We start from the raw sequence: 22,738 nt of genomic DNA on the forward strand, positions 1-22,738 counted from the left end.
TTTGAACCACCATAAATTACTAGGAGCACAGGAAAGAGATGAAAGCTACTTAGAGTCCTCCCTGCATAACTGAGAGATGGTTTTCTTGTATTTTATTTGATTTTATTTTATTCTTATGTTAAGATTTGTCATCATAAAACTCACAGCACCTAAGTAGAGGGGATAAAGCCTGGATCTTATTAGGGGTTTTATATATAAATTCAGTGGTTTTTGTGTATTTGCTAACACAATCTTAAGGATGTTTTAAAGTCTGAGATCCATTCAGGGTTCCAGATCAGTTCATCTACTGATTTTTGGCAGGTCAAAGGAGGTGATCCTGCCCCTCTACTACACTCTGGTGAGACCCCACTTGGAGCACTGTGTACATTTCTGGTGTCCTCAACATAAAAAGAACATGGAGCTGCTGGAGCAAGTCCAGAGACTACAAGGATGATCGGGGGTGGAGCACCTCCCATATGAAGACAGGCTGAGAAAGTTGGGGCTGTTCAGCCTGGAGAAGAGAAGGCTGCGTGGAGACCTCATAGCAGCCTTCCAGTATCTGAAGGGGGCCTATAAGGATGCTGGGGAGTGACCCTTCATCAGGGACAAGAGGTGATGAGTTTAAACTAAAATAAGGGAAGTTCTTTACTGTGAGGTCGGTGAGGCACTGGAACAGGTTGCCCAAAGAAGTGGTAAATGCCCCATACCTGGCAGTGTTCAAGGCCAGGTTGGACAGAACCTTGGGCAACATGGTCTAAGGTAAGGCGTCTCTGCAACTAGATGAGCTTAATATTCTTTCCAACCCAAACCATTCTATGATTCTGTATTTTTTCATGTAGTAAAGTCAAACTACTTGTGGATGAAGGTAATTCTTGGTTGTTGGAAAGATGCTAGAAGAGCTTCTTAGAGGAAGTGATGGAAACTTGCTTGAGGATGCTGGGACTGAATGTTGTCCTGGCAGTGTAAGAGGCTGTAGAGTTAAAATGCAGACACCAACCCTGAGGATCTACCTGCTGGAGGCTTATGCAGCTTAGAAAGTGGGTGTGTTTATTTGAAAACAAACAGTACAAGAATGTGGGCTTACATCTTCTGATGGAAACAACTACTTTCTCTACTGTCCTGCAAGGAGAAAGGAAAACTCAGCTGCAAAGCTTCTTCAGAATCAGATTTCCTGTATCTGTTTGTTGTAATCTATTTGTGTTGCACTCAGCATATATTCCCCATGATACTCAAAGAAAGTAATCCTCTCCTCACCCTTCCTTGTAACTTAGCCTCACCCTTTCACCTAATCATCTGAGCTGCCTTTCTTCCCATCTGTTACAAATCATTGATTCTAATGTGTTTGAAATGAGCAAGAGATAGGAGATATTTTTTTTTTTTTTAACAAAGGTTGTAGTAATTTATTTTTCTTGCTGTTACAGGAACTCATGTCTCAATTTCTGGTATTGGAAACTGATTTTGAAGCTTTTTCATGCTAAGACTCTTCAAATGGGTGCTCCCCAGCAGGCCAGGGAGAAGTATTTTCACTGAATTGCAAGGCTAAGACCTATGGGGCATGCATCACTGAAACCACAGAACAGGACCTAGGTAACACAATCCTGGTCTTTAAACACTAACTTACCACTCTGATTAAAGTACTTAGGTTCAAAACTGCATAAACCCATATTAAAATGTGTTAGAAGTACCTTAATTGCCAAATTGCACTGTCTTGGAGCTGGACTTAGATTCTTCCATCATTTGTTTGCTTTTGGTATTACATGAAGTTCTAAATTTCATGAATTTACAAGCTGCCATGGAAATTCACTTTGTCATAGGCTGAAAATAAGTAGCAGTTGCATGTACTCATAAACTTTTATTGCCTTTCTACACAAATTTAATTTCAGTCCTTTGGCTGAAATGTAAAACACAAGGAGGCACACTTAAGAAAACTAAAACCCCATGTTTCTAAAATGTGCAAATGCAAACAAATTAATGTGTTTCAGATTTCATTCTGTACTGATCACTAAAGTATAGCTTGTCAGTCATATTAGGAATTGAATTGCTTTTTCTTTTTAGCCAAAAAGAGAGTAAAATGTCAAATCAGTTGCAGTTCTTTAGTCTTTGAGCACAGAGAATACTTTTATCACCAAACTACCTTAGTATTTTCCCATGTGCATCACTCTCTCCATATGTGTAACTACAAAACAGACCAGAAGAAAACAGGAAAAGATAAAATCAGACAAATAAGATGTATTTCTCCCTTCAAAATATAATCCTCGATGCAGAATCTGGAATAATTAGCAGCCTTTTATGCTCAGAAACAATTTTAATATAAATGATATTGTAACCTGGGGCCCAAGTCTGCAAACATTAAAGAATATGAGGTTACTTTATGCATGTGAGTAATTCCTCTTGAGAACATTTGCAAGATTAGAAACCAGAGTAATGTGATAAAATAGTATGGAAGGAGATTGTATTACATCTGTACAGGCTGTACCAGTTAAGATACTGCTAATGTGGTCTATTTAAAATTAGTAGTGAAGTACAAGGTCTTGTCACATTAGTGGCTTTGTAAAGATGATAATATCAGCTATTTTAACAAAACAAAATCTATTTCTAGCACTCCCCTTTGACAGGGAGACTGAAGTCTTGGTAAAGAATGCATTTTAGGAAACAATCACTATATATTCTTTGATATACAGAAAGTAAGCTCTGAACATCCTTACTGATGTGGAGAAAATCTATTAATGGTATATACTGCACCATACATACAAAGGGGTAGCATACCTACTTGTTACCTGTTTAGAGTGACCCAGCCCTAATGCTATTGCAATTAGCAGCAAAATGCCTGGGACTATAGGGACCCTGCCTGTAAGATCCCAGTGAGACAGGGATGTGGAGACAGCAGGGTTGCATGCATCTGCATCAAAGGGTGATCTGGCCCTACACAAGCCTACAGAAAGATACTGGGGTTTATTACTATTATTAATATTCAAATATTTTAAAAGGAAATTTTAAATATACACTTTAAATGCTTTTCTATGAATTTTAAATGCTCAGCGATGTAAAACAAAACACTTCTGGAGCTCTTCAAACATCAGTGTTATTACTGAAAACACAGTTAATATCATTGAAACTTAGATTCCTTACTGTACAAGAGGACCCTATTACATGGAAATGGAGAATCTGTTGGGGATCCTAAATGGTGGATGCATTTTTGTAAGCATGAACAGTTCAACAGTAGTTTCACTTTAATATTATGTTAGCTGTTTGCATCCGTTTTGTTACAAATGGACCTTTGAGAAATGGTATTTACAAATCATATTTGGTAAAAAACACTAGAGAAAAAAAGAAAAAGATTCTTTACAAACCCAGAAATGTGTTAGCAATCATACAGCCAAGTCCATCTGCTCTTCAGTCCTAAACCCTAAATAGATATCTTAATTGTATTCAGATTTTCTCACTTGCACCAGAGGAGAGCAAGAATTACCTTACTGAACTTTGAATGCTCCTCTGGGGGTTAGACCAATACCCACTTAGGTCAGTGGCATGCATTCGATGACTTAAGCAAAGCTTAAGCAGAACAATTTCAGATCGCAGGAGTCAAACCAATGTTTTCTAGAGACTTTTCTGATCCCAGTGAGCTTTCTTCTGAGATAGCTCATCTAAAGGTACACAGAGAAATGTTTCATTGCAGAAGGACTAGCCAAGTCTTCTGACTAGAGTCAGTGAAATACTCAACTGCAGTCAGAGACAGTGGAGAAATTACCACAATGCAGGGGGAAAATCCAAAAGGTGAAATTCAGTTCCAGTCCAAACACTCAGAGTCCTGAACAGCACACATGCTTATTCTGTACTGTGACCCTTGCTGAGCACAGCAGTTCATCTGCTCAGTATTGCTGTTCTCCAAAAATGTGAAATAGCAAACTTTCTATTGCCCAGTGAAGACACACAATGTAAGACTTCACACAACTATGATGACTTTTAGTTCCTGCTCAGTAATTTTCTTCTGTAAAAAAAATTTGTCATACATACTGTAGGAAGAATATATTAAGTCTGGCTAGTATAAAGGTCTATTCTGTGTTATAAAACACTGAAATCATTACATAGAGCCAGTGGTTGTTTAACATGTAGTAAAGAATTTTCCTACTTTTATTTTTGCAGGTGTGATTTGTGTGTGTGGTAACTGAGATTTGGAAAGTCTTCCTTAAGCCTCTTTATGAAAGGCTTTGTGGATGTTTCTATTGTATTTTCAGGGGGGGAAATATTCTCTTCTAATGAAGTATTCCTTTACAGTGCTGTCTAAATTCAGTAAAAGTTGATCTTTGGAATTCACTGCTAACTCACGCCTGTATTTGTGCAGGACACACACTGAATTTGCAGCTTCCATCCCTTTCCTACTCAGAAAGCCCTGCCAAGTTTAAGTGCAAAGAAGAGCATACTGCAGAGGCAGAGTTTCTTCTTTTGACCACCCCTCCCAGGGGCCAGACGCTGCTTCCAGTGATGAAAGCAGAGGGAGACTCACCATGTTTATACTCTTCTGTCAAATGGCTGTTCTGCCAAATCTATTTTTGGTAGCTTTAGTTCTTTTTTAAAGTAAACTCAAACTTTCAAGGTTCAAATAACAAGTAAAATGAGATTATTCAGCAAAGCACATGAAAGGCAGGCAAATATTGCTAATGCAATCTTATCTCTGTGACTGTACAGAAAGGCATAACTTAATAGCAGTCTTTTCAAAAACATTACTGTCCTATCCAAGGTGAAATTAAATATCCCGTGCTTCGTCTGAAATTCACCAATTAACACAATTTTATTCACTGAAAGACACCAATTCTGTACCAAGGAATATGTGCTTAGAGATGAGAATTATTAATTAATAATTCCTTAATTATTGTATTATGACAATATTAATGTAAATTCTGTCAAAGTAATGTTGGAAAATAGGATTTGATTCTGCATAGAACACTACACCATATAATATCACTATTAATACATAATAATACTACTCTTTTTTTGTTAACAGAAACTTGATGCCCTTCAAAACATAATGATGAAGGGCTTCCTGTGGAGCTGTACTACACAGTGTATGCTTACTACATCATGCAGTAAGGTGAGTCTGTCTCATCTGTTTGAGGCTGTTAATAGATACTATACATTTTAGAAAAAGGGAGCATGTGCAAGATCAAGTATTTTCCTGGGGGGGAGGGGGGAGGGAGAAGTGAGGTGGTGGGAAAGGCAGATGCATTTAATTATTTCTGAGTATTAATTGTAATTAGCATTTAGATGCATCACTGACTTTCAATTTGACTTTGTTTCCTCTGTCAGCCTTGTCATCAGTAAAGAGCATTTACACCTACAGAAAAGGCCAGGGGGATGACAATGAGAAGATTTAAAAAACCTCTGAGAAACAGGCAGTGCTTTCCATATGTCTGCTACGTGCTCACACATTCACCAGGAGTGACTAAAAAAATCCAGAGATAACTCACATAGTCAAGTTTAATGTGGAAAAAATAAATGGCATGGAGATTAGGTGGCACATACCAAAATGTTGGACTCTCTACATGTTAATCAATCAGTGTGTGAGAGATTAATCAAAAATGCATGTTCTGTAACATGTAACAATGCAAAATTCTGTCATATGAAAACAGAAAAAAATGCTAGTTATGTGCATGATCAAAAAGGTTCCATGTTTTTCAGCCAGTATAAAAGCCGGAACAGTGACAATGACCATCAATCAGTGAATGGCAGAGCATGAAACTCACCCTGGACTAAGCCAATGAATTAAAGTATTGCTGGAATTGCAAATACTAATGCAACTGTCAAAGATTTAAAGTAATTAAATTCAATGGTATTAAAGCAATAAAATTCTACCAACATGGCAGCCTTAAGGCAAAGAGATGTCTTAATAACCTAAAAATTGAATTGGCACTCTCTTCTCTGCCCTGAATCATAAATAAAAGTCCTATAATGGTTAATTTGGCCTTTCAGATTTCACAGGCAGACATTGTTCTTCGTGGACAGCAGAAAACCATCTGTGATTTTTATGAGCATACATTGTGTCATGATACCCATTACTAGTCAATTTTTTTTTCACCATATTGGTGTACTGTGTTACACGATTGCCATTTCCTCCTTAAAAGTAACTAGATGCATATATGCATTCTACAGCATTAGCTAGGTAATTAAGTAAAATCCCTTTCAGTGTGGACTTAAAATTTGCCTAATATTGTTTAAAGCACTTTGGGATTATTCCTGACCATATGCATGTTAAAACACATACACATATAAATGCTGTGGGTTTGTGATTTGTACTACCTGTTAAAATAATGCACTGATTAGCACCTTTACACTTGTAAGGATTTTATTGGGATGATAAAAATCTTAGAACACTGCATTCTAATGTTTTCTGTAGCATCCAGCAAATCTTCCAGTCTGTCCTTGTGATTAAATTCGTGGCAGCTGGATGTGAAGGAAAATACTGCCTAGCTACAAGACCACTATGGACTGGTCCTGCTAGAACAAAAACACACACATAAACAGATCCATACACAGGGAAAGTATTTTTCCAACAAACTAAGCCATAAGTTTACAGAGTTTTGTGACAGAACTGTACAGAGACAAAGCTAGCCTCAGTCCATGTCTCTTTCTCACAAGAAGCTTGAGCCTGAACCTTGCACCTGAGCAGAAGCCAGAAAGTGAACGTTAAACCACTCTCCTTCCTGCATTTTGCCTAAATAATTATACAGTATATCCTGCCACATTTGCATTCCCTCCACCTGTGTCTCATGTCCAGATTTAAAGTGCCCTGTGTTTGGCTGCCTGGTAAGACACTACCATAAAAATATTCAGACCTTACTAATTAATTTATGAATAAAGCTCATCCTCTTAGTTATGAATTAACTTCTTGCACACTAAGACCTCTCACCTAAAAGAAACTGTGCTTTTATTTTAAGTTAGCTCACACTAGAGACTGATTTCCATTTTCTCTTAGACTGGTAGTGCAACTATCTTCCAGTGAAGACACAGGCTATATCACTTGATTATTGACAATTCTTCCACTCTAATTAGTCACCATACACACTAAAATGTGCAGGATGCTCTTGCTCCCAGAAGTCCAATTGACATATACTACAGCACACAGCACCAATATTTCATGTGGCATTAAAGTGTAGCTGGTAACACCTCAGCTAATTCATCAATGAAGATTAAAACTCTAGTAAAAATGTCACAAGCTTGAATGACATAGACAAATGGGTCTAAATTAATAATTTCATTATTGTTAGCAAAACACATCAACTGAAGTTTAATGAACTTTCATGCTTCTCAGCCACTATTGTGCAAATACATTTACCTAGTCATTCAGGAAGAGCACTCACAGTCTTTGGGAATCACTTTTGGGACCTGTTTTTCCTCCAAATGCTTACCAGGATAGGGATTTCCTGACGAGGATGGCACAAACAGTTTGCCATATTAATACTGTATTTGTCAGTATACACCTATGCTTTTAATTTTTCTTGAGAAAATGCAGCATGCTATGAACTCAGCAGCTCACTCCCTTTCTTATTTTTGAAGGTAAAAAACTGCACTAAAATGCCTCTGTCACAGCAATGCCTGGCTTTGTAGCTTAAGAGACAACACTGCAAAAATTGGGCAGTCCTGCAAAAATACAGCAGTGCACTTAAATATTACCTCAGAAAGCAAAAGACAAATGGGTATCCATGCTTTACATTTTTCTATATAACCTGCAGCCTTATTCTCCTTTCCTGTGTTGTCTTACACTGGCATTCCACTTCTTCCACTGGAACATGAGGCCTGATGTTCTTCAGTCCTCCTGAAGGCCACAGATTAGGCATACATCCCCACTTTCAGCTCTTTTATTAAACCAGACAGCAATGTCACATTTTATGCCAAAGTTTTCTTTCTCTCAGGTCCAGTTGGTTTAGTTCCATAGGTGTTACAAAAAAGCAAAGGCCAAACAGAAAAATCAGGCACTTTGTTTCTTTTCTGTTCTTTTGTAAGATTATAAGCCCATTAGTTTTCATGATGCCCACAGAACTTCTGGTGTAAAAAGATCTAGTTTTCTCAAATAAAATATGATCATAGAAAGTAAGGTCCATTTTGAAAACAAAGAACAAACAAAATGAAGTAACTAATGCGACGTTCTTCAGAGATCACAGTTAAAACCACAAGCTTTGTTGTGGTTTTTTTTGTTCCCCGCAGGTATAAATCAGCACAAATTCCTGAAGCAATGTGGTGTAAGATCGACAGCACTATGAAGAAGACAGCAGAAGCACTTCATAAAATGTGCTTTTCAGATTTTCTTATAATGTCATTGTCCAGTTCACTGGGTCTACAAGAAAGTTAAAGCAGCTGCTTTAACTTCTGAATCTTTAGTCTTCACTGGAGTCAGAATGCCACTTGAAAGATATGTTTCAACATGTATTCTTATTGCACATCTTTTGGAAAAACCTTAAGATTTATGAAATATTGCTGAACACTAATTTTTCTCCATAAACTCATCTGTCCAAAGTCAGAGCAGTCTATTTAAAACTTCAATCACTTGTGACAAGAATGGTAGTTTGTGTACGACTGTGATAGAAGCATCTGGATTTTATTCCAGAAACATTCTATAGTTCCAGCTGCTACAACACTTTTTCTTGGTGGAGACTAGTCTGCGAAGATTTAATTTTGTTCACCTGCAAAATTCCATTCATATGACCTTTTCAGTGAAATGCACATGCTGCATCCTTCAAACTGAGAGGAACTGGCATTAAAATGAATCACAGAGAGGAGGGAGTACATCACTGTCACATTAGCAGACACTTGGAGACCTGTTGAGAGCTATTTTATTTCAAAGCAAAAATAAAAACGAGGGTAAAATCAAAGCTAAACATGAAGAGTTATACCCTTAGTAGATATTAAGCATATATTAAGTACATGGCCTGAAGTAGTTTCTTGTTTGGTTTTTTTGGGGTTTTTTTTTTTGTTTGTTTGTTTCAGAAAAAGCCAAGTACATCACAGTATCCCAGAATGGTTTGGGTTGGAAGGGACCTTAAAGCTCATCCAGTTCCAACTCTTTGCCACAGGCAGGGACACCTTCCACTAGACTAGGTTGCTCCAAGCCCTGTCCAACCTGGCCTTGAACACTGCCAGGGCACCTCCAGGCGTACCCAAGGTGCACAGAAAGACATGCACACCCTCTGTGGCGTTTTTAGCGTGTGAAAAGCCCTCAGACGTGTTAAGAAGTGGGAAAAAAAAAAAAAAAAACATACAGAGGGCATTTTACACTGGTTTTGACACAACTTTGGCTGAGCCCACAGAACTCACGTCCTGCTATACCAGCGGGGGAGAAGCGAGCACCCCACAGGTTCCTACCGCGGTCACGGGAAACCAGTCCTCTTGCCATCGCGATAAAAAAAACCTGTCGTGACCACCGCCACCGCGGCTGGCAACACCTACCCTCTCCCATCCACGCCAGCCGCCATTTCCGGCAGCGCTGCGTCACTTCCCGTTCGGGCCGTAGCGAGGAGAAGATGGCAGCGCTGAGCGAGCCGGTGCGGTTGGAGCGAGGTGAGCGTGGCGGCGGTTGGGAATAGGCGGTTCTCTGTGGCCGCGGGGCTGCTGCTCCAGCCAGGCTCTACGGCTCCTTGCCGAGGGGCTGGCCCGAGCCCATGGGGTGATTTTTCCTGTCTTTCCCCCGCCCCCTGCTGAGGCCTGATCGTCTGAGGCCGGGCCGCGGAGAAGCCAAGAGCGGGCAGCGGTGCCGCCGTCTGTGGGGCTCTGAGAGGCCACTCTGCCCCGGAGGTAGTCAGACAAGAGCCTGATTAGGAAGTGTTTTCCATTGCTTTTGGTTCTCGTTGCGTGTTGACGGGACTTGCTGCTTTGGCTTTTCTTAACGCAGATTTTTCTCGCGTTTCAATGAGCGTCTGGGTTTCCATGGGTGCACCGGCCACAGACCTCCTCCTGTGCGTGTGTCTGCTGCGCCTCTGCTAGTGCCAGCGTTTCTGTTAGCTTCTTGTTTCTGCTTCTCTTCTCGGAAGGCTTACTTTTGAACTCAGCTGAATTCCTAGCTTTAAGTTTGAGCTGTTAGGCTCTGTCTTAGTACTAATAATTTACTTGTTTTTGTGGAAGAAAACTGATGAATTCAGGGTTCCCCGTACACTTGTTCATGGTTCTGCTCAGCTCTTGCACTCTCACGTTTATGGTTTCACCCCGATTTTTCAGTTTCTAGCCTAAATTTATGTTGTTAATACCGTACAGTGTGTACTAAAATCAGTAGGGAAATTAATAAAATGCAGACCCTAGTTAGGTATTTTTTTCTGTAATACTCTTGTGTCTTGTATCCATGGTTTTTAAGAAACAAGGATAAACTTCCTTCAGGGTGCTTCTTCATAACGGTGCAAGGTCCACAGTAGCTTAGGGCATACATACTTGCATAACGATATATATGGTGGGCTTATGAATGTGTATGTAGCTAAGTAGGGAGTGGAAAGTGAAAAGGGACTTTAAATAGGAAAAGAATACTGAGAATGAGAAATCCTGTTTTTGAGAAAGAAAGTCATTATCCATTTGAGTGTAGATGATTGGATGAGCTGTTTTCCTGCTGCTGTTTCCATTGGAACCACCACCTTTGCTCACAGTGCTAGTTGTTTTTTTTTATAGAGGTATAACATGCTGTACATAATCCATGTTTGGTACTAGCACATGTTCGTTACCACAGAAGTAATTTTTTCTGTTTGCCTGACCCTTTTTCCCATTCTACAAGTGAATCACTTGTGTGAGAGAAGGCCTGTAAATAGTGACTTATATAAGGACTTTGATTCCTACTCCACAGCTCACCTACCCTCCCAACTCCAAAGCTTGTTAATTAGGGCAGCTACTTTGGCAGTGGATTAGTTTCTCTTGGTAGGTCCGTGGATTTAAACCTCAGGCAGCATCCTTCTCCACCTCATTACCCTGCTACTATGCACTATCCATGAAAGTAAACAAATCTTCAGGGTTACTTAGGGATCAGTGTAACAAAGGAGCTATTTAGTCTTCTGGCATATTGACCTTTTTAAGAAAAGAAAAAGGGAGCACAGTATAATGGACCCACAAAAGCCAGAGCCTTATTTACAGAAATAAATAACTTCTGTTAATTGTGTGGGGCTAACTGCAGATAACCTGATGATGACTCAACAGCAGCTTGGAAATGAACATCAGTAATGCTGTTGGCATATAGCTTAAGAAAGTAGAGAATAGAAAGTGAACATCACTAGTGTTGTTGGCATACAGCATAAGAAAGGAGAGAATAGTGTGGAAAAAGAGCTGATTTAAAATGGTTACCATATGCTTACCATCAGGGCAATTGAAAATTCTCCCTGTCTGTTCTCTCCTCCAAGCTGCATTGCAAACACCACCACCCAAATTCACTGGAGGGCAGGGATGATAGAGCATATAACGTTCCAAAGTTATTTGTATGGTCTGGTGGTGATGTGTGATAACTCCACATACAGTTTGGGAATCCAGATTATTTGAACATAAGCAGTGGAGGTGGTTAATCAGGAGTATCTATGAGGATGCTGTATTTCTCTTTCTGTGTTTTGTTCACACATATGCTTGGAGTGGTGGCATCTTGCTGTCTTTTTCTCCCACATTTTTTTAGTTTAAATGTATCTTACTTCTTCAGGACTTTGCTGTGAGCACAGGAAATGATTTATGAAGAACAGGCAACTGATATAAAAAGGATGAAAAGGTTAAAAGGAAATCCATTTTTTAGTTATGTGTGGACTCAGTTTTACAGTGAGTTTTATGGGTTTTTTTAAATGACCTACTCTGGAGTTATTTCTACATTGATCCTTGTGGAAACCATCACTGACAATTCTGTAGTGTTCCATTTCAGCCTCTGGTGTGGAACGGTTAGCTAAACTGTAATGATAATATTGTGAGGAAGGCAGCTTTCAGCTGATCATATCACAAGCAATAAGTTCAGGAGGAAGCATGCTACATCAGCAGAGCAATCAACAACCTTTTCTTGAAAATGAAAGGTGTGTTTTGTCACTTTTTCCCAGCCAAACTAGTTCCTTGCCAGAGTAGTATTGCTGGGAGAGATTGAATCTTCAGCTTCTGACTGATAGTACCAAATGCAGTTCATTGAGTGAAAGTTACACTCATTTCACTTTCAGGCTCATATAATGGGGTCCTGTCAACAGAGTAAAACAAAATAACTCTTGGGGTGGGGCATAAGTGTGCTGGTAGTGGGATTCATTGCCTGTATCTACCTGAGACAGAAGTACAGTGTGGTAAAGGAGATCTATAGAGTGCTGAGGATCTGACTTTTGTGCTTCATTAATCTGCTTTGGGTTTTTACCAGCAGGAGCTTGGTCCTTTGATCTGGAAGCCTTTTTTTATTCAACTGCATTTTCTGCTTTATTTTCATCTAAAATTAATCCATTTCAGTGTATCCCAGTCACTTTTTGACAAGCTGATTCTATGCTCTTAGTCTACGCTTCAGGAAAGACACAACTGGTTCCCAAACTAGACAATTTTACCTTAGGGTATAAAGTGCTATGCAATTAAAACTTTTCATCTCATGAACTGTTTCTGGAGTCTTAATTTCTACAGCTGCTCTTTGGATCACTGGCTTGCTGTCACCCTTTAAGATTTCTTGCAGTATCCTAATCAAATTGTTATCTATCAAGTTCATGCACCTTACAGCTTAACAGGCTTCATGGACCCCAGACTGGAGCACGGCTGTGTACAACTGTACTCCTCCTGTGCATGAAACAGTCATTTGTCTGCAAACATCTGCAAGTATTTACATGATAGCTGTATTGTAATTTACATACTTTCTAGACTTTTTTCATTAATATATGGAGTGTTGCAGGATTGGAAGTGCTGCTATTGCCATTTGTTGATCATTCTACTTCAAGCTGTTCAGTGCAAGACTTGATGAAATACAGATAACTTGCACTGCTGTTGCTGAACACAAGGGTTACTAAGAATGCTGGAGATTTTTCATCGCTGGAAGAGTAATCAATCACATTTAGAATTTCTTTAATTTCACGAACTATTTTGTATGTGAATTGAAATACAAAATGTGCGTTAGGAAATTAAAAGCTTCAGAAGTGTTTTTGCATTTTGTTATTGTACAAATAGGAAATAGAAAGTCCTCTGAGGACTTGAGATTAGTAATAGCTGAAATTTAAGGTTTGATACTTCTTTGCTTCAGGTAACTGGTGCTTGTAAAGCCTGGAAATGCTTGCCAGAAAACACCAAATTCTCATGATACATAGAAATCTTAACTTAATCTGAAATAATCTGTGTCTTGTGGCTATAGTGATAATACTTGGATGTTCTTCCATGAAGGACTCATTTCCAGTCCGTGGATGACCAGCCTGAGAGGTTAAGCTGTACCTTGTTTCATTGACTGTACCACCTGCAGGTGTGTCTGATAACTCACAAAGTGGACAGAGCATGAGTGTGAGTTGTCTCTTCTCAGCGCACTTGACCTCCATTTCAGAACATACACCCCACTGTCTCTTCATCTTGTTACGTAAATTCTCTTTTCTTAAACATGGCCTTTTAGAAGTTCGTGCCTATTTCATGTTTTCTGTGCTGACGTGGTGCCATTGAGTGTGTTCACATGAAAAATGGTTGCCTAAAGGTTAATTACAGAAAAGAAGGAAGTAATGCATTTGGAATATAGCAGTGTCCCAGACTCCATCCTTTTCTAAAATAATCTGTGCCTTATTTCTATAATAGATTAATCACTGCTTCTTTGCCTGTGTGCTAATGAAACTAATTCTTCCTCTCTGCTTTTCTGAGAGAATGTTCTACTTCTGCTCAAGGACTTCCGTGGTTCAGAATCATCACTAATGGAAATACAAGTTAGGGGTATGAATGTCTTGTACTCTTCTAGAGCTGCCAGGAGTATGTCGCATGGCATATGATGCCCCTCTTGAGTCATAGGGTTCTGGAATCAAACCTTTTACAGGGAGTTCAGTTTCACAAAGCAGCATTTACATTTATAAGAATATGGACATCATGAATTCTTAGGAACAAGTTTCTAGGAACTGGAACAAAGAGGTTTGGGGTTGAGGGTTCTAAAATAGAGATATTCTCAACTGAGAATATGAAAAGGAGCTTGATTGTTTTTTCCTAAGCACTGGAGGGTAATAGACCAGATAATTCTCAGCCCTGTTGTAGGGAAAGTATCGAATGTGGTCTTGTTGAACAAAAAATATTTTTGTTTATATATAAAAGGAATGCTAGTATATTTGATAATATTTTAGCTGGTTTGCTTGTTTTAACAAAATGTGATCAATGGCAGTAGATAAATTATGAAGTATGCATGAGAGATGCTGATAGTGTATATATCAAATATTTCAGTCTGATTTAAACTTCAAGGAAAAATCAGATTGGCAGTGGTAACTCCAGATATTTTACAGGGTTGGATGCTGTGGTTGACTTAAAAATAGTCTGAAAGTAGAGTGTTTTATTGTACCATTTTGTAGATTTATAGTTTGATGGGAGAAATGAAAGGTATACACCTTAAAGCTATGTGTAAAAATGTGCACACACAGAGACTGCTCCATTAAAAGAAAGAAAGAAAGAAAACACCTGTAATTTCCTCAGATGTTCCTCATTGGTGGTGCTTTATTTTTCTGTAGACATCTGCAGAGCAATTGAGCTGCTGGAAAAATTACAGAGAAGTGGAGAAGTGCCACCACAAAAGCTACAAGCATTGCAAAGAGTCCTTCAAAGTGAATTCTGTAATGCTGTAAGGGAGGTAAGTTAACCTGATGTAAGCAGTTACCTTTAGTTGAAACCCAGTATGTTTTCCTTTTTGTGCCCAGTGCAGTAATCTGATTTTGCTCTAAGGGTTGAATTTGTTTTACACCACTTCGTAGAATAAGACCTACTTTTAAAAGTTCAGAAGAAAATAACAATAATTGCAGATAACATAGATGTATTAATAGCTCGGGAGCAAATAACTTTTTAGAGGTTATTTTGAGAGTCTATCCTTACTGGCAGATAGCAGGCTGTTACCCTCTTAGAATGTAAGAATGCTCAAAAGTACCAGTTGCCTGTTTCTTTTAAGCTATATCCACATCACCTCAAGGTGGAGCCTTACACCACCTCATCTTCATTGCAGTTGCTCTATTAGAGATTCTTAGGTGATTGAATATGCCTTGCTGTTGGTGGTGCTATCGCTGATGATAACACCTGGAGTAATGTAAAAGATCTGGTTTTAGACAGAAGTATCATAATGTCCTCATCCTGTTGAGTGTTTTATTGCTTAACAAGTCCAAATTGTGAGGTAGATGTGAGGATGTTGGTTAGCCTTCAGTGTAATCACCTCCTTAGCATTAGTATTCTTTGCCTCTGTGTTTTCAATAGCTTTTTTTTTTAATAAGGTATTCAACTAGTTGCATCAGTTGAAGGAAAAATGGGGATCTTGCAGGAAGAGATGGATTGTCAGGACAGCTTTTAAGAGCTTTCCTTAAATGGTTTTGTGTGCATCCTTATTGAAGAGTTTCACATTGAATCGGACAAGAGAAGATAGGAACCCATGCCTCCAGTCATGCATTAGAGCCATAAGCACTTCTGAGTTCATGGGGATGTCTGGATGCTGTGGAAGGAGGAAGATTGAGGCTGAGACATAGATCTGCATGGGTTAACTGAGCAATAAAGGTATCAAGAGAGTTGTTTCTTTGTAGTATGGCAGCTTGACACCTTGTAGTTAATTGGGGAGAAACTTCTTACTGGAGGTGTGTCCTTCTTAAGTTACCCTTTTTTTTGTTGTACCTGATATTTTGTTAGATTATCTAAGCAGAAAAATATCACTTCCCCCCATACTTTAACTGTTTTGTCTCTGTAGGTTTATGAACACGTATATGAAACTGTGGATATCAGCAGTAGCCCAGAAGTTAGAGCTAATGCAACGGCGAAGGTAAAAGCCAAACTGTAACTTGTATAAACAAACAGTAATTTATTACTTCAGAAGATTATTATTTAAAATTCATTAGGATATTATCTAGATGTCTAATAAAATTGATAAGCTTAGCAGGTTTTTAAAAGATATAACCAAAGTCTAGATACTTCTAAGATTGTTCTATTTTAATTTTATTCTTGGTGTTCTGAATTTTTCAAGCTACTGTCTTATTCCATAGATACCATTACCTGGTACCTAGAGAATTAATTTCATTTGTCTTCACATTTCGGTACTTGGAGATAAAAATACTTTTCCAGTCTGCTTGCTGTGTCTAGCTAAGAGGTCTATATTTAATTTCTTATAAATAGAAAAACATTGTTTCTTACAGGCCACCGTAGCTGCTTTTGCTGCTAGTGAAGGCCATTCCCATCCCAGAGTGGTTGAGCTACCCAAAACCGAAGAAGGTCTTGGATTCAATATCATGGGAGGCAAAGAACAAAATTCTCCAATCTATATCTCTCGTATTATCCCCGGCGGTATAGCTGATAGGCACGGAGGCCTGAAACGTGGAGACCAGCTGCTTTCTGTAAACGGAGTGGTAGGAATTGGTTTCCACTTTATGTAGCAGTAACTACTTGATTCCACTTGGGGGCATACGGAGAATATACGTGGCACAAACGATGTCATTGTTTTAATCTTGGCAAAAATAGTTTCTTTTTATCCTTGCAAGTGCAACTTGGTTAGGTTTCTGTGGAGTTGTGTGCATTGAGAGTTCTAGGACTATGCTTTAGTTAGATGGTTGACTTGGGAACTGCAATATTTATGTCAGTATTTTGTATTCTGAGGGATTATATACTTTTAGTCCAAGTATTATGTTGTGAAATCCAAGTTTCATGATGCAGATTTTAATTAATATAATTTTTTGCACCTTCTAAGGTAATTAATAAATTACGATGCATTAGACTGAGCAGATTCTCATTATCACCGTAAAAATACTACTGCATCATGACAGCTGTAATAAGATGGAGCTACAAGGTGGTGTTGTCTTCAGTTGTGTGATACTTTTTTCCTTCCACTTACGTGTACTGACTTTCAAAACTAGAGGCTTTTCACCATATTTTAGGCAGTATGTGTATCAAATGCTGTTGTGGATATTTACCTTTAATGAGTATCTTCTTTTGAAGAGTGAGAATACAAAACCAAAACACAGGGTGGCTGGAAAGACGAGGCTATGGTCAGCCTTTGACTTAAGGCAGCTCCTAGTCAAATCCATGTAAATACTTCTCAAACTAGTGTTTTCATTTGCAGAGAAGCTGTATGATAGCTTAAAATTTCGGGTTTATCACTACTTCTGTAAACCCAATTGCATTTGAAGACAGAGGGTCAAACTAAACCCTGTACTTTTTAATTCAAGTGAGGATTTTTTTGACACTTGAAGGAGTAGAGGCTAACTGGGTGTCTGGGAAGTCTCTGCTATGGCAGATCTCTGACATACTCAGCTCCTGGCTATTATCTGGGAGTCCAGCTGTCCTTTTCAGGAGGTGAAAGAGTGACATGGATGGCTGTAGTGATGTAACTGTCCTTGGCCTAGCCTTCCTGTTAGTTTGAAGCATTAAGTATTGAGGGACAGGTGCAGAACTCTTTTCAGATGAGGCCTTCCTCACCCACAGACTCTCCTAAAAGAAAAACCACCACCTAAAACTGAGCCTGGTCATCAGGCAGTTTGTACAGCTAACAAAGACTGAATGTGTGTGCAAACACGTGCATAAATATGTATTGCTACTGCATGAATACAGTGAGTGCGTGCATAAAAAGCTTTTGAGAATGCTAATGTAGTCTCAGAAAAAACATCTGATGTTTACAGAGGGAATCCTGTCATCTTAATATGTGACAGGCATTTTCTTGTAATTCCTGATTTAATGATTAAAAAAGTCACTGCCAAGACTACAGTGAATGTGCGTTAAAACAAGTTTGTGTTTTTTTCAGATGGGAGATTTTGAATTTACTCCAGAATTGCAGGCATGTTGATATAATTAAACATAGACCTTTACCAATCTTTTATTACTGGTTTTAACCAGAACAGCCTACACATCCACTTGAATAACACAAATGAAAGCATTCAAATGTCTGTTGTCTTAAGTCTGGTAGAAGAGAAATAATTTGGGGTTTTTTTAACTGTTGTCTTTTTTTCTGTAAGTAACGTTATAGTAACAGGGAAACCCTCCAATCAACAGGTACATCACCTGCCTTCTAGCTTCTAATAGCACCAGTAGGAGGTAGGCTTGGGATAGTCCCATCATTGTGTTTAATAAGTTTGGGAGAAATAAGTTTGGCTGATAAAATGTGTGCTGTACAGGAATGTATATTTGGATGCAGTTGCTGGGAACTGTTGCTTACAATTTCTAATTAGCTGGATTTAGTATAACCCTAATAAATTCTCAGAGTTCTTTAAGGAAAGTATTTTGATTGTGTTCTTACTGAGTTGGGTTAGGCTGTTCTGAATCAATTTAGAGGAAATTAGCTTGAAAATCTTGCATTTATGGAGAGATATGTGGAGCACTAAGATAAGCAGCATGCCGCATGTTAGCTTCTCCAGTGCAGCACTCGGTATGCAGTGTTCTGCCTGTCATAACACAGGATAACATCAAGAAGGCAGCTATCTTGCAGTTGTCTGTGGCTTATTAGGCAAATAGAGGGTGACTACTGATTTTAAAGTGCATCCAGAAAGAAGAAGAACAATCTGGAGTTTTAAATAAGCATCCTCCTGAAGTTGTTTTTTGTCATTTCAGAGCTGCCAAATGTTACCCTTGTTTCAGTTAGTGTATGTAAATACAGAATGTGATTGTTCAGCATAAACCTGACCAAAAGTTTTGTAGTACTCTGTTAATACTAATGAGTATATTTATCATCACCTCTTACTGATTTGCTGAAGAATAAATCTTGAACATGAGTGATGTTGTCCATGTGCAGTCTTCAAACTAGAAAACTTCAGTAGCTGATTGTATAGAAATTGTACAAAGAATTGAAAAGGAAATCTGTTTTCAGTATGTGTCTTTACTAATACTCCATCATTTATGCTTTGCAGAGCGTCGAAGGTGAACACCATGAAAAAGCTGTAGAACTGCTGAAGGCAGCTCAAGGGAAGGTTAAATTAGTTGTGCGATACACACCAAAGGTCCTGGAAGAAATGGAGTCAAGATTCGAAAAAATGAGATCAGCAAAACGCAGACAGCAAAATTAACTTTGAATGCAATAATTTGAGGAGAAAATATATTCCATTTGCATTTTTATAGTTTGTGACTCAGTTGATCCAATGCCTGGGCTACAAAAGACCCTGTCCTTTTTGTAGAATCACAGAATGATTGAGGTTTGGAGGGGCTCCTGGGGATCATCTGGTCCAAGCCCCCTGCTTGGAGGAGGGCTAGCTAGAGCAGGTTGCTCAGGACTGCAACAAGCTGTGGCTTTAAGCGTCTCCAAGGATGGAGACTCCAGAAGATCTCTGGGCAACCTGTTCTAGTGTTTGAGCTTCCTGTATTTTCACTTGTGCCCATTGCCTCTTGTCCAGCCACTGGATGCTACTGAGGAGAATCTCGCGCTTTTTTTTATACTCCTCCCTGTCAGCCACTTACACATGTTGGTAAGATCACCCCTGAGCCGCCTCTTCTCTAGGCTAGAAAATCCCTGTTCTCTCAGCTTCTCCTTGTCTGTCAGATGCTCCAATGACTTCATCTCTGTGGCCCTGTGCTGGACTTGCTCTTGTAATGCCCATGTTTGTATACAGGGGGAGCCCAAAACGCTGGACACAGCAGTTGTGTCGTGGCTCATAAGGGCTTAGAAGAGGGGAAGGAAGAATTATTTCCCTCACCTTGCTGGCAGTGCTCTTCCTGATTCAGACAGGGAGACTGCTGGGCTGCTTTGCCATGAGGACACATGGTAGCTTATGGTCAGCTTGATATCATTCTCTACCAGGCTGCTTTGCAGCACATTGGCCCCCAGCCTGTAACTGGTGCATGGGGTTATTCCTCCCTGGGATAGGACTTTGCACTTACCTTTGCTGAACTTTGAGAGATTCCTGTTTCCCATTTCTGTAGCCTGCCAAGATCCCTTTGGCTTGCTGAGAGTGTGTTCTGTCCTGTCACCCCGTCCTTGATGAAAATGTTAACCAGTATGGGCCACAGTACAGACCCCTAGAGTCCACCAATAGAGACTAGCATCCAGCAGGACTTTGTGCCACTCATCACAGCAACCCTCAGCAGTCCAGCTATGCTTAGAATGTTCTCAGTCTCCATAGGTTTCATGAATTAAGAAGAATGTGTACTTTTAAAATGGCCTAAGATAACCCTGAAAAAGCATATATTGGTATTTCTAGATTTTTATTTTTTTTAATAAGCCTCTTTCATGTCAGACTTTTAAGCATGAATTGAATGTGCAGGTTTTTCAAAGACATTTAATAAGACATACTTGTACAATTGGCATCCCTTTTTTGTTTTTTCCTGTTTCCTTTAGGCATTCTTTAACATAGAATCTGCAGGGTTTTTTTGCTGAATGGTTTTGGAAAAAAAGATTCTTATGTAGCAGTATTTTGGCACTTTTCTTAACAATATGTTGTGTATCAGCTACAAAACCTAATCATGATCTACTGTGTAGCTGATAACGATACCAGATTTTGTAATGTTTTGGTGAGTACATGATTTTTTACACTTCTGCTAAATTGTAATTCATAATTATGGAAACTGTATTACCTCGCCTGTAAATAATTTACAGTTGGTGTTCTCATATAATGATTTTTGTAATACTGACACAATTTCACAACAGTCATTCCCGTAACTTATTTTGTACTAATTTTAAAGCAGTTAAGGCGGGGGATAGAATTCTGTATGCAGTTCTGAATTGACTCTCTAGATGTATTTTTATACTCGGAAACAGAAGCTATAATAATGCAGTGCAACAGAATTCCAGATGTTTCCCTAACTTTCTGCTGTTTAGAAGAAATACTCATCTTAATTGTCATACCTCTTGTGGGTTTTTTAGTATGTTCTATTGTAGTCTTATCTACAGACTGACTGTATTGGTCTTGGAATAGTTAGTACCTAAATTATTGGTTATTACGTGCATAAGAGTAGAATGTTCTGAGGTTTATATGCTAGGTTACCATGACATGTGAACTTGTCTGGGGTGTTATTACTGACTGCTTCTGACTTGGCGGATTCTTGTTTGTACTGCAGAAGTACTGCACATCATCATCGCTGTAAAACTTTCTGTGGAGTGATGCTGTGGTAGTTATAAGGAATCTCCAGCTGAAAGCAACTAATGTCTTATCTCAAGCATGTTTGATGCAGCATGGTTTTTGTTTGTTATTGGGAAGAATAATTCTGGACAGAGGTCCTTTTCTTGGAATCTGCCAGGCTTGAGGCTGTACTTGTATAGTTTGGGTTTTGGGGTCTTTTTAGTTTGGTTTTTGTTTTTTAAACTTCATCTTCTGGTATATACCTGGAATTAATTTGTCTACTTGGTGTTTGCTCACTTGTATGGCAGCTATGAATGCATCCTAATTGACTGTTAGAATTTGATTCTTAGAAGCTTAAACTGAAAAGTGCAGTTCTTGCTACATGGCTAATCCCTAGTCTCACATGGAGCAGTATGATCCATTGTGAGGTAATTCAGTATATGAAGGAAAGGAAAAGGTTAGTGACCTAAAAATGACAGCAGGAAGTTTGTACTTTGTCAGTTGACCCATGGGAAAAAAACAATGTGATTACTACAGACAAGTGAGAAATGTGATTGCTTTCTGCATGTTTGTAAGCATGGTAAGCCTGCAAAGAGAAATTTGGGGTTTAAAGATACTGATACTTTGAAAATGCAGTATAGGTATTTATCAGCTAGATGACATTGAGCACTGAATTGCTTTGGCTGTGTGTCATGGGCTTCTTTCAAAAGGCCCTATGTTACTGATACAACCATGTTGAATTGTATATTTTTACGGAACAGCTAATGTTTAAGGTATTGAGACAAAATCACTAGTTAGACCAATTGTGGATGTGTTTTAATTTAATTGTAAAATAGTAGAGATCTGTTTTAGAGCTATATATAAATATATATATATTAAAAAAGGATATGGAAAGGAGATAGAAATGTGTATTTTAAAACCTGTATCCCTTGTGTTACTGAAAAGAGGTGTGTTTTGCTACTTTATGGAAATATTTACACTAGTGCAGCCAGAGGTGCTAAATGCGGTAGCATTTTCATTCTGAGTTTTAGCATTTGGATACAGCTTGTCAGCTACTACAAAACGTGGGGAGGTGTATCCGAGCATATAAATTGTACATGTAGAATTTAATAAAGTTTTTAAATGACAACAAAAAATCCATAAACAGGCAACTTATTAATACTCACCTTTACTACTATGAAAATCCTATACTGTTGAGGAAAGGATGGATTAAAATATGCCAAGAAACTTGATCTCTATTACTACTGAGCAGTGCCTGTACTGTGTTAACATGCAGTCCCTATATACTTGGCATACTTGGGTATGCAAAAAGGTTAAGAAGAGGTGTCATTTCTGCAGATACTTATGCATCTGTTGCTGCTGTGAGGGATCTTTGGGTTTTATCAACAGAAAAATAAAAGTTAAATTTTGCATGTGTTGTGTTTGTGCTTTTTCTTCTGACTTCCTGTTCCAGGCACTTCTTTCAGACTGCTGTAATTGGGTGTTCATAATCTCTAGGGCTCAGTATAAACACCCTGCATGTGTGTGGGTGTCCGAAGAGGAAAACTTCAGGCTGTTGTTAGTTAGTCCTCCTGATTGCTTATGGATTTTTCCTTTCCTACCCCACTGTTGAAGAAGAAAATGGGAATACTCTCAAG

General features: G+C 38.8%; 1 protein-coding gene and 1 long non-coding RNA gene across 2 annotated transcripts; both read left to right on the forward strand.

Moving 5' to 3' along the window:
- Window positions 1-1,501: 1,501 nt before the first annotated feature.
- On the forward strand, window positions 1,502-8,399 carry LOC115946751 (uncharacterized). The gene is made up of 3 exons (XR_004080785.1): window positions 1,502-1,566; window positions 4,982-5,068; window positions 8,179-8,399. It is a non-coding gene; the product is annotated as an uncharacterized lncRNA (long non-coding RNA).
- Window positions 8,400-9,464: 1,065 nt separating this feature from the next.
- On the forward strand, window positions 9,465-22,513 carry LIN7C (lin-7 homolog C, crumbs cell polarity complex component). Its single transcript, XM_005150578.3, has 5 exons — window positions 9,465-9,528; window positions 14,610-14,728; window positions 15,821-15,892; window positions 16,263-16,472; window positions 18,960-22,513. The coding sequence occupies exons 1-5, from the start codon at window positions 9,492-9,494 to the stop codon at window positions 19,113-19,115; spliced, it is 594 nt and encodes a 197-aa protein (XP_005150635.1). The 5' UTR covers window positions 9,465-9,491; the 3' UTR covers window positions 19,116-22,513.
- The last annotated feature ends 225 nt before the right edge of the window (window positions 22,514-22,738 follow it).

This window comes from Melopsittacus undulatus, chromosome 8 (assembly GCF_012275295.1).
Source record: "Melopsittacus undulatus isolate bMelUnd1 chromosome 8, bMelUnd1.mat.Z, whole genome shotgun sequence".
NCBI classification, from domain to species: domain Eukaryota; kingdom Metazoa; phylum Chordata; class Aves; order Psittaciformes; family Psittaculidae; genus Melopsittacus; species Melopsittacus undulatus.

Excerpts from the sequence above, each read along its gene's own strand:
- LIN7C (XM_005150578.3), top strand. The coding sequence starts at position 9,492 with ATGGCAGCGCTGAGCGAGCCGGTGCGGTTGGAGCGAG. Across the intron at positions 14,729-15,820 it reads TCTGTAATGCTGTAAGGGAG|GTTTATGAACACGTATATGA; the intron begins GTAAGTTAACCT and ends TTGTCTCTGTAG. Across the intron at positions 16,473-18,959 it reads TGCTTTCTGTAAACGGAGTG|AGCGTCGAAGGTGAACACCA; the intron begins GTAGGAATTGGT and ends TATGCTTTGCAG.